The sequence below is a fragment of the Orycteropus afer genome, unplaced genomic scaffold (assembly GCF_000298275.1).
Source record: "Orycteropus afer afer isolate SDZICR_OR568_19922 unplaced genomic scaffold, OryAfe1.0 scaffold00014, whole genome shotgun sequence".
Lineage (NCBI taxonomy): Eukaryota > Metazoa > Chordata > Mammalia > Tubulidentata > Orycteropodidae > Orycteropus > Orycteropus afer.
This window is the reverse complement of record NW_006921601.1, coordinates 4565876-4585866: the sequence shown is the minus strand read 5'-3', so window position 1 is coordinate 4585866 and position 19991 is coordinate 4565876. Positions and strand designations below refer to the sequence as shown.

Below are 19991 nucleotides of genomic sequence, written 5' to 3'. Positions count from 1 at the left end.
TCTGCTCAGGTTGCTGGTGAGGCCCATTGCCCTGTTGATTCCATCCACCTCACAATGCGGGGCCCAGGATGGTCCTCGGTGTTGCAGACATGGTCTGACGAATGATGGACAATGTGATAGTCATCTCCTTGGCTGCAGATGCCAGGCCTCTGATAACACGGCCTGCAACCATGCTAGCTCTCCCAGCACTGGGCTGCCCTGCCGACTCACACACTGATGAAACTTTCTCTCCCTTTGCACTTGTGGGCTGTGGGAATGTACCCTCCGGGCATACATTCCAACATACTTGCCACAGGCTTTCCCCCACCAGCTTTCTAAAAGGGAAATTCACTCTGAACCAGGATCTTCCCCCTGGATGCCTGCAGCTGGCCCAGGACACAAGCCCCTGCCTATCTGACTCCAAAGGCCATGTACTGAACGATGTCATCCACAGGTGCCCCAAGAGCCTTCTCAGGTTGGGAGCAAGAAGAGGGAAATTCTGGCCCACACAAGCCTTACCTTCAGCACCTCTCACCCAGCTCTGCAAAAGGGGGCTGGAAAAGCCCCTGAGGCCTCAGGCAGGCACCCCAGAGGCAGTGCCATCTCAGCAGGAGCCAAAGGGGCTGCTGTTGCTGCGGCTCCTGGAGTGATGCAAAGGAGTCTTGTTCCTAGCCCTCCTGCCCCCTCCTCTCATCCAGTCCAGGGGCTAGCAGATGGGCTTGGGCTGCTTCAAGAAGGAAGCAGAGCCCAGCAGCTGGCTAGACCAAGCCTGCCTGGAGGGTCCCCTCCTTGTGCTTGGAAAGCACATTTAAAAGTTTGAATTCAAAATTGATTTTGAAGGGTCCTAATCTGAGATCCCCTGGTGCTCACGGTGTGTCTGCAGCTCCTGCCAGACTCGTTTTCTGGTTCAGTGCGTCAGTGCTCATGTCCCTGATGCTGTGAAATTGAGACTCGTCTGAGAGTCCATGTCCTCCTCCTCCTCTGCGGAGATTGCAGGCCCCTTGGGGGCCCTGTTTCATTAGATGGGTGATGTGGGTTTTGCGAGTGCCCAGGGAGCAGCCAAGTTGCTATCTGGGGAACACGGCTTCCAGACACTTCCCTGCTGGTCCCCATAGCCTTGCAGCTCCAAGCAGCATTCTATCCAGGTACCCTGGGGGCTGGCTCCAGGAGCCTGGGATGGGGTGGGCATGGGGTTGTTCTGTAGCAAATGCAAGAGACTTTCTCCTCCCATTGGCCTCTAACGGCTCAGCCTAGTGAAGGAAGGGTGATCACAACTTAAGCCAAGAGGGTCCTGAGGTTGGAGAGCTGGGGGGGCTAGGGCTGTGACACAGGAGGCCAGGCAAAGGCAAAGGCAAAGACTGCATGAGATGCTGAAGTTTTACAGCTGCCCGAGCAGGCCTCGTCCCTAATCTGGAGCTCCACCCCTACTTTTTGAGGGTTCGGTGGGCTGCATGATGGTTCATGTATCATGAGGGGAATTCTGGGGTAGGGTTGCAAGAGCCAGCTTTTTCTGGGAAAATCTAGACTCCTATTTTGGACCTATTACTTTTGAGAGATGTCTTAAACTTTATGGAGATAACCAAAGAATTGAAAGAGAATGTCTACTCCCATCCTAGAGAAAGAGAACACAATTAAATTAAGCATCACTCAATGTGACAAACTCCAAATAGCACAGGCAGCTTCTGATGTTTCTAGGTCCCTCTCAGTAGAGACTCCAGAAACCTACATGTGGCCGCGAGAGCAGACTCTGTTCTCACCTGCTCCAGAGTCTCTCGGTACTCTCTCGGCACTACAAGATCTTGGCTGGCTACCCTGTTGCTCTTGCTGGGCTGTGCTGGGTTTGGCTTTCCTCAACAGCAAAAGCCTGTGAGGGGTGTGGAGAAACTGCATCCCCTTCATCTCTGAGCATGCAACATTCACTGTGGGTTCAGGCTTTCGGATACAGCGTCCCTAAGGAGATTTGTTTCTGCCCAAACACACAAAAATGCCTGATGCTTCTTACTCCTGTGCAGAAAATGGCTCCTCAGGGAGCTGTCACCTGCCCCATGATGGAGTGAGCATTGGGCTCTAAGGACCAGTGGCTGCCCTAATGTGTGGCTGCGAGGGGTGTTTCAGAGCCTTCTCCCTTTGGCAGAGTCCAGATTGGGTCCAAGATGAAGCCCACCTGCCCCACTGCTTAGGGATCAGATGATGGACATGATGCTGCCTTTGGCTGCAGAGAGAGAGCAGAAGGAGGTAGGGTGCTTCCTATCCAGCAGTCTGGGTCTGAGTCCCCCTGAGCCCCTCACAGTTCTGCCCTGGGAAAAATTACATGATTTCTCTGACTTCAGGATATAAGGAGGACAAGATTTAATGTGTGTGAAGGGTCTGGCACATAGTAGGCCTTCAATAATGGGTGATATGTGATTAATTATCATCTGGTTAAACACCACTTTGTGGCTGCAGATACTTAGGGACATACTTGGGCAGTGATTTTTAAGCCCACCTCTCCTGTGGGAGACTATGAAGACAAGGAGGAACCTGGCCCATTAGAGCAGAGAGGCATGGCTAGTGTGGTTTGTTTGTGTTGTATGGTTTAGTGACTCCTTCTTTCCATTGCTGTGTACTGTTCCACTGCTGTGTACTATTCCATTGCGTGACAATTCTATAATTTATTTATCCATTTTACTGTTGATGGACATTTGTGTTGTTTCCATCTGGGGGCTGTTATGAAACAAATTTCAATGAACATCATGCACATGCCTTTTGATGTATACCTAGGAGTAGAGCTGTTGGGTAATAAGATATACATACATTTTCCTCAATGGGTTTTTTTTAAGCTACTATTTATTGAGCACCTATGTCTCACACCAGAAATCCTTGAGTGGGGCAAACACTCTTGGCTGCTTATTGAAAGGTTGGAGGTTCGAATCCACCCAGAGATGTCTGGCAATCTACTTCCAAAACAGTCAGCCATTGAAAATCCTATAGATTGTAGTTCTAGTCTGACACACATGAGATCACCATGAGTCAGAATCAACCCAATGGCAACCACATGTGTCAGACATCACTGAAAGTATTTCACATCCATTTTCTACTTAATTCTCAAAACACTCCTTTATTCTGGCTGCTTATGCACAGGAAGATAGCTCAGGGTGCAGAAGAATATGATGGGATGGACACTGGGAGGAGGTAACTATGGGGAGGAAGTGGGAGGGGAGCTGCTGCATTGTAAATTTTGGTCAATGACATGAGACAAAGTATATGTGAACTGCTGTATGAAAAGTGAATTTACTCTGTAAATCTTCACCCAAATCCTAATAATAATAATAATAAAAAAAACACTCCTTTATTTTATTTTTTTTTATTTATTGTGATTTGGGTGAAGATTTACAGAGCAAATTCACTTTCCATACAGCAGTTCACATATACTTTGTCTCATGTCATTGACCACAGTTTACCACAATGCAACAGCTCCTCTCCCACTTCCTCCCCATAGTTACCTCTTCCCCGTGACCATCCCTCCATACTTTCCTGCACCCTGAGCTGTCTCCCTGTGCATAAGCAGCCCTCCCTTCTTCCATGAATGTTCTCTCCAGGGCATGTGTCTACTTGAGGAAAATGTTTAACTCGCATGCCTGTACTTTGTCAAAACACTCCTTTAAAGTAAGCTCTCTTATTGTCTTAATTTAACAGGTGAGAAATTGAGACAGGGCTGGTTACTGGAGGAGCCAGGGTTCAAGCTGAGGCCATCTGCCTCCGGTGCCCATAGTCTTAGCATTCATACTGCATGGCCTCTTCTCTAAGACTGTCTTCAGAGGGGCAGCAGCAGAGCCAACGGAACCAGTTGCTCCATTGAGCTGACCACAACCCAGTGAGCCCAGCCCAGCCTCCCAGCCTCCCTCTCCCTGTCCCTGTGGGGGAGTTAGAGGCCACAGAAGTCCCTGCTGCTCTACCCCATCTGACCCAGTAAGCACGCTGCCTACAAATGGGTGCATAGGGGAGCTGTAATGAGAGTGTTCTAGGTGGCTGTAACCGCACGTTTCAACAGTTGTTCTTGTTGGCTTTTGATTCCAAATGAGTAGGAAATGCTATTAGTTCAGGCCTTGCCTGCCACATGGCAAGACCCTGGGATAGGAGTGCAGTGAGATGAGAAATTGTGGAGATAAAACTGGTGTGAAATGGAGGCCTTCTCACAAGGCTGGATGTGTCCGTGTGAAATGAAGTTACTACTGAGAAAATGAGATTTAAAGAGATTCTGCAGAATTAGATTACACTTTCAAATTTTCTTATTAAACGGGATTGATGCTTAGGAGGGGCTGCTGACTCTGGGATCCTACAATGTAGTTTCAGGCTTGAGGGTGAGCCCTGGAAGCTACAGGGACCTTTAAGGTGGCAGGGACTCAGACCCCTAAAGTCTACAGATCCCCCCTTCCCTACTTTCTACAGCTGAGGTGGGTGTGAGGATCATGAGACTGAGTTTCTGGATAATTTAGGGAGCACCCCATGGATCCAGTGGCTCATGCTGTTCCATTTCCTCAGGGAAATGGCACTGAGAACAGAGCACTGGGCTCTGTTAGCTACGTCAACTCAGACCCCGATTCATGGTGACACCATGCGCAGCAGAACCAAACACTGTCTGGTCTTGTGCCATCCCCATGGTTGCTTGTAGATTGGACCAAGGTGAAAGGTTATCACTGGCTGATTTTCGGAAGGAAATCACCAGGCCTTCCTTGCTAGTCTGTGTAATGTGGAAGCTCCGCTAAAACCTGTCAAGCATTATAGCAACACCCAAGCCTCCACTGACAGGTGGGTTGTTGTTGTCGTTATTTGCCATCGAGTCGGACCCGACTCATAGCGGCCCCTCCTTAGGTTTCCGAGGCAGTATCACTACCCCATCTTCCTTCGGAGGAGTGGCTGGTGGTTTGAACCGCCAGCCTTCTGGTTAGCAGTCAATTGTCTTAGGCACTATGCTACCAGAGCTCCTGACAGGTGGGTAGTGGGTGCATATTGTCCAGGAATTAAATCCAGGTCTCCCACACGGAAGATAAGAGTTCTACCACTGAACCCCCAATATCTCCTCAGCTTCTTAGCCTTGTGGGTTTTATTCAAATCAGAATTGCTTGTGACCTATGATCCATGTTTTTGGACTCGTGGGTTTTATTTATTTTTATTATTATTAAGACAATCAATGTACATGTGACTCCTTTGTGCATCTGGACATGAGTGTCTATTTCTGTGAACACACCCACACACATGCACATACATACCCCTGCATGGGAACACTTGGACATATTTCATGCAGCTTATTGAGCTCCTACTGTATGCCAGCACTGTTCTGGGTCCTAGAATAAAACTGTTGTGAGGAGAGTAAAACAGACACAGGCCTTCCTCTCATGTGTAGCACAGAGTCCATGTGTGTGATTATATGTACATGTGCAAATATTTGCATGCTGCTGTGTATATTTACCCATGTGTCCTGCATCTGTATGTCCTGTATCTGCATATCTTCCTGGTGTTTCCTATTGTCTGTAATATCTCCTGCCTGGGTCTGTTAGCACCTCAGAGGTTAGCAACACACACACTTGAGTCAGATGCTTGGGTCCTAGAGCCAGAAGGCTCCAGTTCAAATCCCAGTTCTGTCATGACTAACAGTATGACTCATGACAAGTTAGTAACGTTTCTTGTGCCTTAGTTTTCCCATTGTTAAAATGGGAATAGTAATGGTCCCTATCTCATAAGGTAGTTGTGAAGACTGAATGAGTAAAGCACTTGGAAAAGAGTTCCTGGTATATGCTCAGTCAGAGTTCTCTCCCTGTGAATTGCCTTTGCTCTGGGAAAGCCCAGCCCATGCTCCCCGCCTGCCCCAGGGAAGGGGTGCCCATGGTGATGAAAGCAGTCCCTGGGCAGCTGTGATGTGCTGCTGTGTGGGCTCTGGCAGGGCCAGTGGCTGATTCCTGAGACTGCTCAGCACCCAGCTGAGAAAATGTCTGGGCACTAGATGGAGGGTTTGGAACCAATACCGAGGCCCTATGAGAGATTATGAGACGTTCCGGAGCTGTACCTGCCTGTGCACCCAGGGCTCACCACAGAGCCAGAGGGACCTGCCCCGAGCTGTTACCCTCTGAGTTCCCATAGCCATCCCTCTCCACTTGACTGCTTCCTGAAGGAGTCTGTTGGACAGGCAGGGCTGGCTTCTTTCTACATGTTTGCATTGGGCACTGGACTGTCTTTCAGATGTTGTTGGACTTTAACTGGGACCTGTGAGACTTTGACTACTGTGGCACATTCTCATCAGTTTATTGTACCTCAAAATAAGTGTCCATCACAACTCTAGAAGTCTGAGATGGAGCTGTGACAAAGGCCATGCTTTCATGTGTGCTAAGGGTGGGGGACACTATTGTTATGTGCCGTTGAGTTGGACCTGACTCATAACGACCCCTCCTTGGGTTTCCGAGGTGGTATCACTACAGAAGTAGATCGCCCAATCTTCCTTCCGAGGAGTGGCTGGTGGGTTTGAACTGCCAGCTTTCTAGTTAGCGGTCAAGTACCTTAGGCACTACTGTACCAGAGCTCCCGTGGGGGACACTAGTTAGCAGTAATAAGCTAACTTTTGACTGCAGGGCCCAGTTAGTTCTAAATATGTCACATATATTAATTTCCTTATTCCTCACAGTAGCTCTATGAATTGAGTACTATTTTTATCTCCACTTTACAGAAAATAAAACTGAAGATTTAATTAAGGTCATACAGACAAAAACTATCAGATACACCCAAATTGAGGGATGGTCTGTACCTTTACTCTTCAAAATGCCAGTGTCCATATAAGCTGAACATTTACATTAGGTAGATACACTCCTTGGAGAGATCAATCATGGGAGAATAGAAGGGCTGTGTATGCACAGGGAGACAGCTGGGGGAGCAGGAGTGCATGGAGGGAAGGACACAGAGAAGAGGTAACTATGAGAAGTAAGTGGGAGGGGAGCTGTTTCATTGTGGGAAATTGTAGTCAATGTCATGAGACAAAGTATATATGAGCTACTATATGGAAAGTGGGAGCTCTGGTAGCATAGTGGCTAAGACACTTGCCTGCTAACCAGACGGCTGGTGGTTCAAACCCACCAGCCACTCCTCGGAAGGAAGGTTGGGCAATCCTACTTCCGTAGTGATACTGCCTCGGAAACCCAAGGAGGGGTCGCTATGAGTCGGGGCCGACTCGACGGCACATAACAACAACAACAACATATGGAAAGTGAATTTGCTCTGTAAACTTTCACCCAAATCACAATAATAATAATGAAACCAGTGTCTTGAAATATAAAGAAAGGCTTATAATTTGTCCACATTTAAGTAGACTAAAAAAAAAAAGACAACTGAATGCAAACATGAGGTGAGATTTGATTTTGCCATAAAAGATATTGGGAAAGTTGGCAAAATGTGAGTCAGGACTGTAGATGAGATGATGGTGTTGCATCAATGATCATTTCCTCATTTTGGTAATTGATAATTGCATAACTGTGGTTTCAGAAGAGAAACTTGCTTTTAGGGAATACATGCCAGAGAATTTAGAGGTAAAGCAACTTCATGTCTGAAGCCAGCTCTCAGATGATTCAGGAAGATAGATAAGAATAAAGCAAAAAATGTGGTGTCTGGGTGAAAGGTATATAGGAATTCTTTTACTATTCTTAAAAAAAAAAGAAAAAGAAGAAAGAAACACAGCTTTGTTGAGGTATACTTCACATACCATACAATTCACCATTTAAAGTGAGAAATTCAATGTTTTTTTGTACACTCACATGTATGTGCAGTCATTACTACAATCCATTTTCGAACATTTTGATAACCTCAAGAATCCCATAACTGTTAACTATTACCCCTTCCAAACTCCTCCCCCAAAAGCCCTAAGCAACCACTAATCTACTGTCTGTCTCTATGGATTTGCCTATTCTGGACATTTCATATGAATGGAAGCATGTATTCTATGATCTTTTGTGACTGGCTCTTTCATTTAGCATGATGTTTTCAAGGGTTATCTATGTTATGGCCTGTCTACTGTTCTTGCAACTTTTCTGAAAGTTTGAAATTATGTCAAAATAAAAAGAATGCAAGTGTCGGAGCAGGGAAGGCATCCTAGGTGTGAGTGTTAATAATATTACCAGTTCCTGTCCCTGTGTGCACGCTGGGTGACAAGCTCTATCCTATGGCTTCTGCAAGTCAGCAAGGTGAAGGGATTTGCTGCAGGACCCTTGGCTACTCGGGCAGTTTCAGACTCGAAACTAAATTCTCTAACTTTGAGGTATGGGCTCTTAGCCTGGACCCCATTGTTGACTTTGACCTCTGTGGGGGAAGTTCAGAATAAAGGCAGGGAAAAAAGCATTTGCAGTGGAGGGAAGTCTTGGAACTGAAGCATACAAGATCCATTCAAAGAATAGAAAAGAGTATCACTCGAGGGTTCTTCAGGGAGCAGATCTAGCAGTGCCCAGCAGGACACACTGGCATGTGAGAGGGGGCCTCCAGTGCCAAACTGGAGCTGCCAGTGCTGGCCACAATCACTCCAGTAAAGGAGCCACGAGCTTTAGCCTGCAGTGGCCTGGGGCAAGGTGGGATAAGTATTCTTGCAGGGTGGGGTGGACAACTGGCCTTGGAGGAGCTCTATGGGGATAGCAGGAATGCCAGACTCAAGCCACTGTCCAAGCTGAAGGCACTAGAGAGACTAGGGGCCTGCAGGCTTGGCAGTTTGGAAAAGTCCATCCGCTGGACCGAGGGACAGCCTGAGGGGCAGGTGGGCAGGAGGAGCTGGGAACCTAGGCCTGGCCTGCTAGACCGCTTTGTGGGGGTCCATGTGAAGAGAAGTGTTTCTCAGCTGAAGGGAGAAGATGGGAGGAGCAGGATAACCTCTGGCAGTCCCTCTTTATCACCCGGACTGTCTGGCTTCTCCTCAGATTAAAGAACTGAGGGTAAGTGTCTGGCAGCCGATGAGTCAGACTGGGAGGCTTACTCCACAGCCTGGCTGCCTCCTGCCACCATCAGCCCCCACCAGCAGTAGAGGTAGGTGTAGGAGTTTGGCTTCCCTCTTCTCGAATGTCATCCCCCACAAACACCCTAGGATTTGAGGGAGACACACAGGCATAGTGAATGGGTACATTTTGCGTGTGCGTCTGAACGTGTGCCTGCATGTGTGTTCGTGCAGGCGCAAACATCACCCGTTGTAAAAGATCAGTGTTTTCATGGGTGAGTAGTAATTACTGGGTAATGCTTTAAAACCTTTCCTGAAGGAGCACAAGGCTGTTTTTTCTAAAGTCAGGAGTACATTAAAAGGATTACCATGTAGATTTGATTTTTAGATAACACTAAAATGGATCCCAAATGGACTTCAGCAAAGGGATGCTATCTCCTTAATGGAAAGTGCATGGCCCGCGGTCAGCTCCCAGAGCCAGGCAGGGGAGGAGTGAGGGAAGAGGTGTCTGCAGGGGTGGACTGGCGGCCTGGGTTGGGGGCTGGGCAGACAGGGCAGGGAGTGAGAGCCTGGAACCCCTGGGGAGCATTTCTTTAGATTTGGGCAAAAGGAGAGTATAGATGTCCCCCCTTAAAGTCACTTTACCTTTCCAGGAGTGGCAAGGTCTCCTGGACTAGCACAGTGGGAGCAAACACATGGTAGGTGCTCCGTCAATCTTGGCTGGAAGAAGAAAAGGGTGACTCATTTTCCTATTTGAGTTCTTCCCATCCTCCTAGAGGAACGGGGATTGTTTCAATTTCTGTATTTGTCAGATGGGGGAACAGAGACCAGGATACCTTGATCACATGGACAGACAGTTGCAGTTCAGGTGTTGTGCCATCCAGTCCCAGATCCATCCCCTGGGTTCTGGGTCACCTTCTCCAGGACCTCAGCCTCCATAGGAAGAGATAGCTCAAGGACTGTTAGAGGCTCTGGCACCTCCTAGCCAAGCTGGCCCTGTGTTCTGTGTCTTGGTGGACATTAGACACTATTTGGCTAAAGCCATGTGGTTTCTGAGAGTTTCTCAGACTCAGTGTCCTTGAGCCTGGTACCTAGGCTTTTATAGGCACCTGCTGTGCACTAGGCTGAACCTAGACAGGCAGGAAGTATGAGATCTGGGGCAACTTGAGGCTTTGCTCCTTATGGCCTCCAGGGGTCTGTACTGCCAATGGTTGAATTGCCACATGCATGCGGTATGTAATTCATAGCCCTGCAGGTTCAGTGGCTACGAAGAAACTGTGGAGGCTAGTAAAGGGAAGGGGATGAGCTTGGAAGACCAACCCATCCAGCAACCAAGCCAAGAAGGAAAATGGAACAGGACAGATGCTGCTGGTGCTGGGGTGCCCTACTATACCCCTTCATCTTGGGTTATAATGTCACGGGCCAAGTGTACCCTGGATATGGATGGTGCAGTACTCACACACCTGCCAGTAATAGCTCAGGTGTAGAGTCTTGGGAAGGGCCCCAGACTGCTGGGAATGGTGTCAGGCCAGGTGAGCTAGAGAGAAATCAGCCTCATGGGGGCTGTGCAAAGGCCTGGCCTGAGATTTTCTAAGTTGGCATTTACATGCATAGCTATCCTGGCAGTTAAATACTGCAATATTTCAGAACAGATTGGTAATGAGCCACTGTCTGAGCCAAACCAGCCTCCTTCCTGAGTACTCTTTCCACAGACCTGCAATAGTCACCCTTGAGCACCTAGACCTCTCCATGCCCCGGATATTGGGAACCCTTACCTCCATTTTCCCATATACTTAGTCCTTGTGTAGGCCAGGCCTCAAAAGGAGCTTTGTAACACCCTCTCAGCACTCAGGGTACCTGCACCCCAGCTGGCTTCCACAGGCTTCTTGAAGCTGAGCCTGGGGTGGACCCCGTAGGGAGGAGACCTAGGCAGGCTGTGGATGCAATCATCTCGAGCCCCATCACTCTCTCAACCAATTAACCTTTAGAGCTGCATTAAGGAAATTAGGCAGCAAACTTCCCAGCTAACAGACAGGCTCTGCAGGGACTAGAGGAGACAGGAAGGAGAGCACCCCCACTGACAGCCCACAGTAGCCTGTGGATGCCTCATCCATCCCTCACCTGTCCCTGCTGGTCCTGGGCTGGGGAGGGCTGTCCTCACCCAAGGACCACACCCCTCCATGAGAAGTCTGAGAAGGCAGCAGGCTGAGAAAGAGCACAAGGGAGGAGACGACCCCTGGGGCTAGCTTGAGCAGTGGCATACATCGGTCCCTCTATCTGTCTGGTCTCAGTTTCCCTGTTTGTAGAATGAGCACATTTAACTAGAACAACTCAGAGGGTCCTTATCTGACATCTGTGGATTCTGAGACTAAGGGCTCTTGGTGGCTGGTTCCTTTTTGAAACCTGAGGAAGGGTTACCTGGAAGGAGGGAAAGGAAAGCGAAGACTGTGACCAAACAACTCAAGACTCCTAGGGCAGTGAGCAAGAGACAGGTGAATGTGAAAAATGCTTGGGGCAGGGGCTTGCAAGATGGAAAGAGCAGGGGCCTTTGGAGAGGATGGGACTGGCAGGAGGGCAGATTGCAGGGGCTTCTTGGAAAGCAAAGGAGGTGGGAAGGGGTGACGTCTTCCCTCCAGAGGAATACCCTTGGTTAAGAAAAGAACCTCCCTACCTTCTACTCCTATCTTCATGGGGGATTCTCAGGCTACCTACCTTTCAGGCTACAGCCTTCTAAGGTGCCCTAAGATTCTCTCCAAGCTTAGTCTTTACCAGTCAAAACTCAGGAGGCCCACAAGGACTTCCAGACTCCAGATGATGTATCTTCACCTCCTTCTCAACTGTCCATCTCTGTGGTCACTCCCTGTTACCTAATGGGAGGGGCCAGGAGCCTGTGCCTCTGTTTACATGTGTGTACTTGTGTGTATCACATTTGCCTGCTTGGAGGCTATGACCCCATAGTGAAGAGCACATTGAGATTTTTGCTCTTCATACATGGTGTTTCCTTGTATGTTGGGAGCTCATATGAGCCTGGGAGGGGGCCTATGGTTCAGAGATTTTTATCCTGGTGGAATGAGTGAGGCCAGAGGCTCACAACCACCTCTCCCTCAGGCCAGGACAACTGAGAAATTCTAGCATCCAGCTAGAAGCATGCCTGAAAGCCCCAACCAGGCCAGGCCCAGCTGCCTCCCTGCAAATGCCAGGGGCTCCAGAGCCACCTGCTCCCTCTTGGGTCTGTCAGAGGGGCGGGCATCTCACTTGCTTTTTGACACCTCCATAGTTCTACGTGAATAGACCGAGAGATGTGAATAGACCATTTAGATTAAAATGGTCAAATATATGAGCAGTGTGAAGAAGGTTTGAGTTGGCAAAAAAAGCTGGGAGTCCTAGTGGACACTAAGCTCATTTTAAGAGTCCATCCTTAAGGCTTTTAGAAGAGCCTATGAGATCATAGCTGCATGAGCGGGGCTACAGGCTAACTCTGGATAAGACCACATAGAGAGCAGTGCTTGAGATGGGTAGGAACAGCTCATTGAAGCCATGGCACATGTGACCGAGAGCAGAGAACGCTCAGGGCTCCCTGTTGCTCCCTTCACCCCCTGGAGTAATCTTCTCAGGGCCAAGGGAACAGTCATTCAGTCCAAAAGACAGAACACAGGACCAGAGGAAGAAGTTATTGGAGATAAAATGAGGATTCGTGGGAGCCCCAGCCCTGGATGGGGCAGCTAAGAGAAGTAGTGAGTTCCCCATTCCTAGAAGGATGTGCCCTGAGGTTTCCACAGCCAGCTCCCTGAGACCCAGAGCCACAGCATCCACCCTGTGTCCATTTGTCTGTCTGTCTGTCCACAGGCATGCCAATGCTCTCCGTCCAGCCCAAAGGGAAGCAGAAGGGCTGTGCAGGCTGTAACCGCAAGATCAAGGACCGCTACCTGCTGAAAGCGCTCGACAAGTACTGGCACGAAGACTGCCTCAAGTGTGCCTGCTGTGATTGCCGGCTGGGCGAGGTGGGCTCCACCCTCTACACCAAGGCTAACCTCATCCTGTGCCGACGTGACTACTTGAGGTGGGCTATCCCCCACCCTCATCGTTCAAGGCTCAGTGTGACTCTATCCTTTGTTGTAGACCCAGCACTCTTATATATACTCTGGACACAGCCTGTGTCCACTCATTCCTGACAGTCCTGCCTCCCCAGATATGAAAGAGCCCCCTGAGAAAGGGCCATGCTTGTAACTCTTTGCCTTCAGTGCCCAGCACAGGTCCAGGACACCTGAGATAAGCTGACTAAGGGGACCAGCCTTGCTCTGCTCTTGCCTTTGCCAGGTGTTTCTGACTCACCTGTTCCTGGAATTTCAGTGGGGCTATGAGGGGTGAAGGATGGAGTGGGGATGGGAGGGGCGGCTCTGACTTCCCTGATGAAGTCTCCTTCCTACCTTTTCTCAGTGCCCAACACCCTCTTGTCCTGGGTCCTGGGATCAGGCAATCTGTATGCCTGACAGGTAACCATTCCTGAGGAGGACCACTGATACTGGAGCTTAAGGACCTGGGTTTAAATGAGTTCTGAGCTTTTTGGCTTATAGCCTTCTCTCAGCCTCAGTTTATTCCTCTGTGAAGTGGTGAAACCAATATGCCTCATATTCCTCAGAGCTCAACCTCCCCTCCCCCACAGCCTGGATCCTTATTCCCTGGGCTGCCTCCCCCAATTAACCCTCCTTTAGGCCATTTATGACATCATCAAGTCTGGAAGGAGGCCGCAAAGCAGGGGCCTTGGCTGAGACCCAGCGTCTGCATTTGGCTCAGTTGAAGGCTGCTGGATGGTGGCCGGGCCTTGTGGGGAAGGAAGGCCCATCCTATTAATTAACAGGTCAGGGCAAGGGTTTCGTGGGGCTCCCTCTGCTCAGGTCTGGGCATGTTGGGGGTGGGGCAAGGTTATCCTCAGAGGCTCCCCTCCTTCCTGGAAGAGCTTGAGATCTAGCTGCCTGCACCTTTAACATCTACTTTTTGCAAGAATTTTAAAAAGTGAAGCAATAAAACTTCATCTGTGACTCCATGCTCTTGGCTGGGGCCAGAGAGGAGAGGCTGAGAACAGGAACAGGGGTTAAGGAAGAATGTTCCTAGGGGGCCCCCTCCTCCAGGACCTGGAAGGGACCTCCCCACCTGGTGGGCTAGGGCATCAACTGGGAGCTGACCCTATCAGGTTGAGGGGAGGTGGCAGAGTGTCTGATGGTCCCACAGGGCTTGGAGAGGGAGGAGCAAGCCACAGGCACAGGATAGGCTTGTTGGCAAAGCCAGAAAACCCACAAGCATTCTGGGCCCTGCTACTGGGGGCTGAAGGTATTTTTCCTGGACTATGGCCAGAGGCAGAAGGAATGACTGTCAGGCCAGGAAGGCCAGTGGGCTGGGGTGGAGATGAGGCTTTACTGACCTACTCAGCCCCAGAGGATGACTGTCTGGAGCCTTCCCCTCTGCAGCAACAGCTCATTGGGCTGGTGGCAAGAAAGACTCAGCCTGGCAGGTCGATGCCGCTGCCCAGCCTTTGTCTGCCTTAATCTGAGCCACAGGGCAGCCCAGACTGATGAATAATGGAGCCAAGCTCTGTCTACAGCACCTGAGCTTGAGCTGGACAAATCAGGCATTAGAGGGGCCTCCCACCCACATCTCAGCCCCTTTGCCTCACTGGGGGCTTATTCTGCCAGTGTGCAAAAAAGAAGGAAGGAGGAGTCTGGTTGGCTCAGACCATTGGAACACCCAGCCAAGGATGGGCCCACATGGGGAAGGAGTAAGCTCTTTGTCCCTAGAAGCAACCATCAGCTAAGAGGAGGGGTGCCTGCTTCAAAGAGGCATTTGTGCCAGATGTCCTTGGGGCTTCCTTTTGGCATCAGTTCTGTTTTAGAAGGAGGGTTGAAGAGATCATCTAGCCCAGCACCCCCAATTCACAGAAGGATAAGCTGAGGTTCAGGGAGAAAAAGGGACCTAGATAAGTCACACAATGAGTTGGGAGCAGAAAAAGAATATATTGATACAGTGTACTAGTAAAGGGGGGGAGGGCTCTGGCAGCATAGTGCCTAAGGCATTTGACTGCTGACCAGAAGGCTGGTGGTTCAAACCCACCAACCACTCCTCAGAAAGAAGACTGGGTAATCTACTTCCTTAGAGATGTTGTTTGTTGTTATTTGCCATCGAATCAGCCCCGACTCATAGCGACCCCTTCTTGGGTTTCCCAGGCTGTATCACCATGGAAGTAGATTGCCCAACCTTCCCTCTGAGGAGTGGCTGGTGGGTTTGAACCACCAGCCTCTGGTTAGCAGTCAAGTGCTTAGGCACTATGCTACCAGAGCTCCTTCCTTAGAGATACTGCCTCAGAGACCCAAGAAGTGGTCGCTATGAGTTGGACCCGAATCGATGGCAGTGAGTGAGTAAAGGGGGGAAAAATCAAAAACCAAAGTCACTGCCATTGAGTAAATTCCAACTCACAGTGACCCCTCCTTGAGTTTCCGAGGCAGTATCACTATGGAAGTAGATTGCCCCATCTTCCTTCTTAGGAGTGGCTGGTGGGTTTGAACCGCCATCCTTCTGGTTAGCAGTCAAATGCCTTAGGCACTACACCACCAGAGCTCCTAAAGGGGGAGGGGGCAGTGTCCAATAGTGGTTAGGAGCACACTGTCTGGAGCCAGGCTCTGTGACCTTGAGTAAGGGTCCTTTGTCATCCCAGGTATGGGCAACATCAGCCAACCCCTGACTCCTTTCACTCCCCTCCTAGGCAGATGTGCCAATTTCTCTATAACCTAATCTCTTGGCAAAATCTCGGTCCTGCCATCTGAGTTCCTGCCCAGTTGCTAAGTTCACAGGTGTGAACAGGGTGGGCCCTGGCTGAAGCAACTCCCTCAACTGGAGCTGTCTTCTCTCTTTCTGGGCAGGCTTTTCGGCACTACTGGGAACTGTGCTGCCTGCAGCAAGCTGATCCCAGCCTTTGAGATGGTGATGCGGGCCCGGGACAACGTGTATCACCTCGACTGCTTTGCCTGCCAACTCTGCAACCAGAGGTGAGTGCTGGAACCCTCTCACCAGAGACCTGTTGGGATGGCCCAGGAGCTCTGTGGCAGCATGCGTGCAAATGTGGGTTCTGTGTGTGCATGGCTATATGTGTATGTTGAAAGTTGTCATGTGCATATTTGTCTTATGAGTACCTAAGCCCTGTAATCAAATGTGTGTGCTCATATACTCTGTGTGAACATTTGTGTGACACATTAAATGGGAATATGCACAAGGCACCATCAAGTGGCCCAGTTTGCCTCTGACTACTAACCTAAAGGTTGACAGTTCAAACTCATTCAGTAGCACCACAGAAGGGCCTGGTGATCTGCTCCTGTAAAGATTACAGCCAAGAGAACCCTATGGAGAAGTTCTACTCTGTAACACATGGGGTTGCTGTGAGTTGGAATCAGCTCAACTGCAATGAATTTTTTTTTAAATGCCTGAGTTTACTAAGTGCACAGTGAGAGTATGCACTTGCATGTTTGTGTGATTTTAAATGTCCAAGTGCAAGGGGGTATGTGTGCATGCACTGGGTGTGCCTCTGGTGCATGGTGAGGTAACTGTGTATGTGTGCATCTGTTTTAAATGTGCATGTGTGGGGGGGTATGTCGGCATGCCCTGCATCCTAGCGTGTGTACTGTCTGCATGTGTGTCTGCACATGTGGGTACATTCTATGTGAAAAGGAGACCAAAACCCCTGCAAGGAATTACCACTATACTCCTGACCCCACTGCTGTGATTCTGGTTACAGTGCTGCCTCCTTTCTGGCCTTTTGGCCCCTACTCAGTCCCCTAGCCCTGTGAGAGGCCCCAGAGACCTAGTCAGACAGAGCTCTTCAGCCCCAGCTGGGGCCTAGCATTAGAAGGCAGGCCTTCTGGTCAGGAGCCCCCAGGTCAGGTAGGTGCTCATACAAACGTTCCTAGAAGGCCAGGTCCTCAGGGACCTGCAGGGAACACTGGTCTGATGGGGGCTCTGGCCAGACCCACTTCTAGGTGGGCTTGTGAAGTTACAGCACCACCTGGTGGTTGGACTGGTATCTGCTCAAATTGGAACGGTGACCCTCAGGTTTCGCTAAAGGCCTCAGCCACCCTGGGGACATCTTTGGGGAGAACTGGAATTCCCCAAAACTTGAGGAAGACTGGGGGACAAAGCAAGGTCTTCTTCAGGCAGAGAATGAGATGGGGAAGCAGGGCCACCTCTTCCTGGAATGACATCCCAGGAAACCCACAGACCCTATTTAGAGGAAGAATGTCCTTTCCTGAGCCATTCTCTAAGTTGGGGAGAGGGGCTGAGGACGGGAAAATCAACCATCCCATCCCTCCCTCCTGTGGCATCTCTGCCTCTCTCCATCTCTCTCCTTTCTCGGTCCCCCTCTCTAGGATTGTTGTTGTTAGGTGCCACCGAGTCAATACTCGACTCATAGTGATCCCATGGGACAGAGCAGCATTAGCATTTCTCAGGCTGTAATCTTTACAGGAGCAGATTGCCATGCCTTTCTCCCATGGAGCTGCTGGGTGGGTTTGAATCACTAACCCTTTGATCAGCAGCTGAGTGCTTAACAGTTGCACCACCAGGGCTCCTTTCTCTGGGACTTCCCACCAACACCACCCTTGCTCCCACCTCCGTGAGAGACCTGGCTATGGCAGGCCTGAGGCCTAGGCTTGACTGTCTATCTGTCCTCCCACCCAGGCTGAAGGGCCTGGCTGGAAGCTAGACTGATCCAGGGTCATTGGCCAGGTTTGGGGTGGGATTTTGGTATTTCCTCTGAGCTCTGGTGGCATAGTGCCTAAGGCATTTGACTGCTAACCAGAAGGCTGGTGGTTCAAACCCACCAGCCACTCCTCAGAAAAAAGATTTGGCAATCTACTTCCGTAGAGATACCACCTCAGAAACCCAAGGAGGGGTCGCTATGAGTTGGATCGGACTCGAGGGCAGTGAGTTTGGGTTTTTTTTTGTTTGTTTGTTTTGCTTTGTTTTTCCTGGCAAGTTCAAGGAGCACATGCCTCAGCACTAATGCCCCCCACATGTCCCACGTCCTGGGACAGGCTAGGTCTTGTTTGGACCCCCAACTACCCACTAGGACCCCTCCCATGGCCTCTCTCTCTTTCTTGCTTGTATTTTCCAGATTTTGTGTGGGAGACAAATTCTTCCTGAAGAACAACATGATCTTGTGTCAGATGGACTATGAGGAGGGGCAGCTCAATGGCACCTTTGAGTCCCAGGTTCAGTAACGCCTGGCACCTGGCCTCCAGGCCCATCTGTCCGTCTGCCTGCCTGCCCACCCGGCCGGCCGGTCAGCCGCTCTCCTGCCGCATCAGAACTTCTCCATTCTCGATGGGAGGGACGGCCCTTACTCCACCGCCGCTGCCTGTCTGTGTGTGACCCTCCTGGGGCCAGGCTGGCCTGTACAGTCCGTCTTCTGTATATAAATGGGAACATTTATTTTATGAGAAATGTAATGCGATTTTATTACTGGCGTGGATTAAACTTATGAATGTTTCCGGGGAGGTTGCTCTGCGTTGTTCACATGACTGACACAGACTTATGGCCCCCTCCCCTCTGCTTGGAAGAGGGATAAGCCCTCTCCGCTGCCCCTCAAGGGCTGGGGCATGGGGCAGGGCCACAGGGCTGCAGCATGGGCTGTTACCAGGCAAGGGTCTCCAGGCTGGCTCTAGAAGGAAGCAGTGGAGGGAGGGGGATAACTCAGAGACCCCTACCCCAAAGGTGAGAACTGAGTGCCTCCTTGGTTCCCTGGTAAAGTAAATACCCTGGCCCTGAGCAGATCCCCAGGAAGAGGGACAAGATGGAGCCCTCCCTGCCCTGGGCTGCTAACCATTTCCCTACTGAGACCCTGGACTGCCCCAAACAGGTCCTCCTCCACAGAAAGACCCCAAATCCTGAACCCTCCTATCATGCAAGCACCATCCTTAAACCCCTCTTCGTTCTCAGAGTGACAGTGTTTGCTAACATTGCCCAGCAGCTTGGGACTGACTTGAGGTCCAGCTTTCTGCTCTTATGGGTGGAAGAGGACAATCCTGGTTCCCTTGAAGTCAGCCACTTCATAGTGGAGGCTTTCCATCAGTCAGCAGAAAGCCTTCATCCACTGTGTGTCCCAACCTCGTGCTGCCAGCTGGTGCCCCTCAGAATAAATCTGACGCAAGGATGAAACATGGGTCAGACCTAGTCTCTGCCCTAAGAAGCTAGCTGTGGGGGATGGAAGGCACAAACCAGGGAGGGAGAAAGCCAGGGAAGCAAGCAAACACATCGTGGTGAGGACAGAACACTGAGGGAGCCCCAGAACAGGCCCATTCCCTCCTGCAGACACAGGGCCACTTGTGAAAGGATATACAGTCGCATGGGTACACAGACAGGGGAGACAGATACACAAGGAGACAGGTGTGTAGCAGAGACAGGCAAGTCAACAGGCCAGAGACAGCCAGGCCAGCAGCAGACAGTCAGACAGTGAGGTGTTTTTCATCTACCTGCCTGAGGCAGGCTTGTGCAGGGTACCAGGGATGTGGCCTCGGTCTTGGGTGCAGCCACAGTACCTAGCACAGAGCCTGGCACCAAAAAGGTGTCACTGAATGGTATTAAGAAGAGAGACTTCTTGGGCCCAGAGCCTGGACAGGGATGGCCATATGTATAGGCCTCTCCCACCATCAGGCCCCTCAGTCCTTCTTCCCCAGGGATTGTTTTACTCTCAAGTGCAGGCCACAGACCAGAACCCAAGGCTGGTAGAGACAGTCCACTGCCTCAAGCTTGGCTTGCCTTTGGACAGGGAAATGGCTTGGCTTGGTTTGGCTGAGGTAGGATGGGGTGAGAGCAGGCAGGCCTCACAGTCACCCGCCTCCAGTCTGCCCCCTTGAGTGAAGTAGGTGGATGGCTGTGGTCTTATGGGTGTCAGAAGGGAGCTACCTCTCCAATTTGTGGTTTTGTGGCCAGTGGTTCAGTCCTAGGAGAAGATCACTAGGACCTTGGGGTAAATGTTCTCAATTTGGGGGCCTCCATCCTCAGTGAAAGAGCTACACTCACATATGTGAGAGAGGAG

General features: G+C 50.4%; 1 protein-coding gene across 1 annotated transcript; it reads left to right on the top strand.

Annotated features, from left to right (window-relative positions):
- Positions 1-12762: 12762 nt before the first annotated feature.
- Positions 12763-18174, top strand: LMO1 (LIM domain only 1). Its single transcript, XM_007954854.1, has 3 exons — positions 12763-12974; positions 15826-15951; positions 18069-18174. Exons 1-3 carry the CDS (start codon positions 12763-12765, stop codon positions 18172-18174), a joined length of 444 nt encoding a protein of 147 aa, XP_007953045.1.
- The last annotated feature ends 1817 nt before the right edge of the window (positions 18175-19991 follow it).